The following is a 4727-nucleotide window of genomic DNA, read 5'->3' as shown; positions in this document are numbered from 1 at the left end:
TCCCACACGGTTTACAAGCACTGGCACACATCAGGAGCAGCCCAGGCACTTGGACATCACCCAGTGTCTGTGTGTGAGCAACTGCATCCCAGCTGAAGGACCGAGGACTCAGAGCAGGAGCTCACGTGCAGGCAACTCCTTGTGCACTTCTGAACTGAACCAGAGGAATCCCAGCTCCTGTGGGTGTGTAGGGAGCTGAATCCCATTTCAGCTCCAGGATTTCTGTCAAGGGATGAGACTCCTGCACTGCCTCAGCTGGATCACTGTCCTGCACAGGGAAAGTCCAAACCTCCTGTCCTTGTCTGGGTGCCCTTATTGTTTCATCAAACGAACTCTGGGAGCACTCCCCATATGTCTCCAATCAGTCACTGACCACTGGACATGTGGTGGTTAATTGAGCGGATTTCAAAGCACAGTCATGATGCTGTTGTCTTTCAGGAGCTGTTGGCCATGAGGACCCAGGGACATGTCAGGGGAGACGACTGGGAAGGATAAAAATGACATCATCTGCTGCTTGCCTGTCCAGGCTCCTGGGACACAGGGAGCTCATAAAAGTGGGCAGAGCTGCAGTGAGAGAGCTGTGCCCAGGAGCAGCTCTTGTGCACAGCACAGCCTGCAGGTGACAGAAGGAGAGGAGAGAAATGGGAGAGAGCTTGCAGGATGTGTGTGGTGTGAGCGGGCTGTGAGCTCACTGCAGGAGGATTGCTCACAGACCATGACACGGTAAGTCTCACTGCAGACCATGAGCTGCTTTTCATAGAGGGTCAACTTAATTTGGGATATCCCATAGCAGATCTGGATGTAGGCACCGCATGTTCCTTTACTGTGTTAAAAGCCTTCTGCTCCAGCTGAGGGCTACCATGCTGCAGCACCAGAGCACAGCCATGAGGGCTGCGTGTCCCAGCACGGCTGCAGGCTGTGCAGCCGGGGCTGCAGGCGGGTGCCCAGGGCTGTCCTGCAGAGCAGGGTCCCTGCTGTGCCCCAGGGGCTGTGTGCCAGGTATGGGACTCTGCCGCCTGCCAGGCTCAGCACTCAGCCTGCCCGGGGAGCTGCCCAGGGCGCTGCGGGGAGACGTGTGGGGGGAAGGAGGCCCCCAGCAGGGCTTGTGCTGCCACAGCTGGTGCCTGGGGCGGGGGAATCAGAGCTCCACTGCACAACGGATTGGTTTTTAAGGTACTTTGCAAGAGGAGTGCCACGGCAGGAGGTTTCCATTTCCTGTTCTGAGGAAAAGAGGATTGGAAACAGAAATCTAAAAGGAGCTATCAGAGATCTGTGAATTTTTCTTCAATAAATTGCTTGTGGCCTGAACAGGCAGACGTGATGTGCATTCAGTCCCCCCTTTCTCAGAAGATGGAACCAGTTGTAATTAACATCATTTTCTGTAGGCATGAATAATTCACTTATCCTACAAACAGGCAGCATTTTCTAACTGAAACTGAAAGTCACAGATGCTGGGGTAGGGGGCACTAAGGGGGGCACTTGGGTTAAAGATATGAGACACGAAACAGATGAAAATATCCAGGGAGAAGGGATAAGAAAATAAGAGGAAGGTTAGAGCTCGATATGCTGCTTCTGCTTAAGGAATGTTGAAATACATGAAATTAAATGCAAGTAATGGTGCTAAATGTACACTGTTGTAAGAGAATAAAAACATTTCATAGTATAGCAGGAGGAGTGTCTCTGAGAATGGTCTGGACTTGTCATTACCTTCTGCACTCTGAGCAGGACTTCAAGCCCAGGAACAACAGCAGATGTCCAACAGCAGCTCCATCAGCGAGTTCCTCCTGCTGCCGTTGGCAGACACGCGGCAGCTGCAGCTCCTGCACTTCTGGCTCTTCCTGGGCATCTACCTGGCTGCCCTCCTGGGCAACGGCCTCATCAGCACAGCCGTAGCCTGCGACCGCCGCCTGCACACCCCCATGTACTTCTTCCTCCTCAACCTGGCCCTCCTCGACCTGGGCTGCATCTCCACCACTCTCCCCAAAGCCATGGCCAACGCCCTCTGGGACACCAGGGCCATCTCCTACACAGGATGTGCTGCACAGCTCTTTTTCGTTCTCTTCTTCATCTCAGCAGACTGTTCCATTCTCACCATCATGTCCTATGACCGCTACGTTGCCATCTGCAAGCCCCTGCACTACGGGACCTTGATGGACAGCAGAGCTTGTGCCACCATGGCAGCAGCTGCCTGGGGCACTGGGGTTCTCAATTCCCTGCTGCACACTGCCAGTACGTTTTCACTGCCTCTCTGCCAAGGCAATGTTGTCAACCAGTTTTTCTGTGAAATCCCCCAGATCCTCAAGCTCTCCTGCTCAGAATCAAATCTCAGGGAAATTGTGTTTCTCATTTTTGGTTCCAGCTTAGCCTTTGGCTGCTTTGTTTTCATAGTGTTGTCCTATGTGCAGATCTTCATGGCTGTGCTGAGGATGCCCTCTGAGCAGGGACGGCACAAAGCCTTCTCCACGTGCCTCCCTCACCTGGCCGTGGTCTCCCTCTTTCTCAGCACTGGCTTTTTTGCCCACCTGAAGCCTCAATCCATTTCCTCCCCACTCCTGGATCTGACAGTGGCACTTCTGTACGCAGTGGTTCCTCCAACACTGAACCCTGTTATCTACAGCATGAGGAACAGGGAGATCAAGCACGCTCTCAGGAAGGTTTTGCAATACGCACTATTCCAGCTTCCTTAAATTGCACAACTTCCTCATAGGATTCCCAGTGATGGTTCTTCATGTTTTATGCATCTTTGATTGTTTGATTATGTGAGATATCGCAACGTGCAAAAAAATGTTATTGAACTTATAAATAAAAATGTATTACACTTATTTCCTACCTAATTTCCATTTTGTCACTTTAGGAGCTCATGTAAACATGTATCCAGATTCCCCGAATATGTTAAAATATACCTAAAAATGTTTCAAAATAGATTTTACTTAGCTTTTCTTTTTTCCTATTTTGTCTGGATTTGGGGAGGTACAGCCACAGACACCAGCTCAACGTGCTCTTTTCATTTCTGATCTTTTTACACCACCACAGTGCTCTCAAGTCCTCTCATTTGTGCAGTCCTGATGGTCTTGTGTGTCTCATGACAGTCCTGTTGTCTCTACAGCAGCACTCCAGGGCTGCAGTCAGTAGCCAGCAATATGAACAGGTCTGTCAGAGCTGGTCTCCTTGCTGGCACTGCCATAACAAGAGGGCCCCTTTAGAGCAGGACCAGAGAACTGGAGGGAGGCCTCTTCCAAAGCTGGTGTAAGGAATCTACCTCAGGAGCTGCTCCCTGAGAAAACCTTGAGATCTTCTGATGCTCTTCAGTGTGTGACCAGATCAGATTGAATAGCCCCAAGGAAATCTTTAAGCGTCTCGGAACAGTGCTGTGGTTTAAATTTTATGGGTTGATACAAGGAGAAAAAGAAAAGGATAATAATTATGACAAATGTATTTATACACATATATTTAGTGTATATACACATATGCAACATACGCAGTTGCAATCATATATGCACAGATACTAATACATATGCATATCTGTTTGCAAGTCCAGGACTAGTTGCAGGGGTTTTAACAGCCACAGGGTTCACTGTAGGAGCTGAAGTGGCTGTCGGGCTGTTGCAGGAGTTAAAGTGACCTCAGAGTTCATTGCCAGAGCTGGAATCACCACAGGAACTGTGACTAAGTTGGAGCTGCCACTGGGCTCATTGGAGGGGTTGGAGCCACCACAGGGCTGTATTTCCTCCCTTGGGGGGAATTTGTGTCATTTTCTTATAGCAATACTTGGAACAGCTACAGGACCCGTAGCAGGAGTGACTGCTGAGCTCATATGAGGGGTGGAGTGACAGGGGGATCTGTCCCAGTGCATGGAGCAACTGCAGGATGTGTAGCAAAACCTTGGAGCTGCTGCAAGGTCTGTGCCAGGAGTTGCAGAGGCTGCAGCACTGTCAGCAGATCCAGCTCTCTAGATCTGGCACACTGCAGTCATTTGTGTTCCTTGGGGGTTACCAGTGCCACAGCAGACCTGCCCCCAATATTCTACCAGTTTCTCAGGATCCTGCAGTTGCTCAGAGATGAAGTTCCAAAGCCCTGGGGGTGCCCACCGCTCCAGGCAGCTGCCCAGACCGTCCCACACCCTCTGCCATGCAGAGCCTTCTCACCTTGGGGCAGATCTCTCAGTGATATTCCTGAATAATTGTTTAACCTCAATCATAGATTCATAGAATCACCAATGTTGGAAAAGGCCTAAAAGATCATCCAGTCCAACCGTTCACCTATTACCAGTAGCTCCCACTAAACCTCATCCCTCAACACAACATCCAGTCACTTCTTGAACACCCCTGGGCTCCCAGAGAAGACAATGTAAAATGTATAATTTCTAATCATACCAACAATATTACTTCCAAAACTCAAAGATGACCACAGAGATGAATGTGCACAAAACTTCACTTTGTCAGCTGCCAATTTTATCATGATACAAAACGAGGTCAAACAGCATAGCAAAATAAATACCCTAATCCAGAATCCAGAGTTGACAAATAATGCAGCAGGGAAAACAAGCAGCAAGCAAGGAGCTGTACAACGCAGCTTCATGAGAAGACTCAGTAAGCTCCACACATGGGGAAACTATCAGCATCATGGCCAGCAGTTCTCCAACTCCCACAAACCCTGTCTGCTCTGGATATCCATGCTGTTATCTCAACCCTTTGAGCCTCACATTGGGCACCAAAATGACGGTGGTT

The 4727-nt window shown here is 49.7% G+C and overlaps 1 protein-coding gene across 1 annotated transcript; it reads left to right on the top strand.

Annotated features, from left to right (window-relative positions):
* Positions 1–579: 579 nt before the first annotated feature.
* Positions 580–2687, top strand: LOC146752422 (olfactory receptor 14J1-like). Its single transcript, XM_085531873.1, has 2 exons — positions 580–723; positions 1726–2687. The coding sequence occupies exon 2, from the start codon at positions 1752–1754 to the stop codon at positions 2685–2687; it is 936 nt and encodes a 311-aa protein (XP_085387999.1). The 5' UTR covers positions 580–723; positions 1726–1751.
* Positions 2688–4727: the final 2040 nt, after the last annotated feature.

This window comes from Coturnix japonica, unplaced genomic scaffold, assembly GCF_054131305.1.
Source record: "Coturnix japonica strain WE unplaced genomic scaffold, WE-NBRP24 Scf045, whole genome shotgun sequence".
Taxonomy (NCBI): domain Eukaryota; kingdom Metazoa; phylum Chordata; class Aves; order Galliformes; family Phasianidae; genus Coturnix; species Coturnix japonica.
This window is presented reverse-complemented; position numbering and strand designations above follow the sequence as displayed.

Coding starts and splice junctions, on each gene's coding strand:
- LOC146752422 (XM_085531873.1), top strand. CDS start 1,752: ATGTCCAACAGCAGCTCCATCAGCGAGTTCCTCCTGCTGCCGTTGGCA.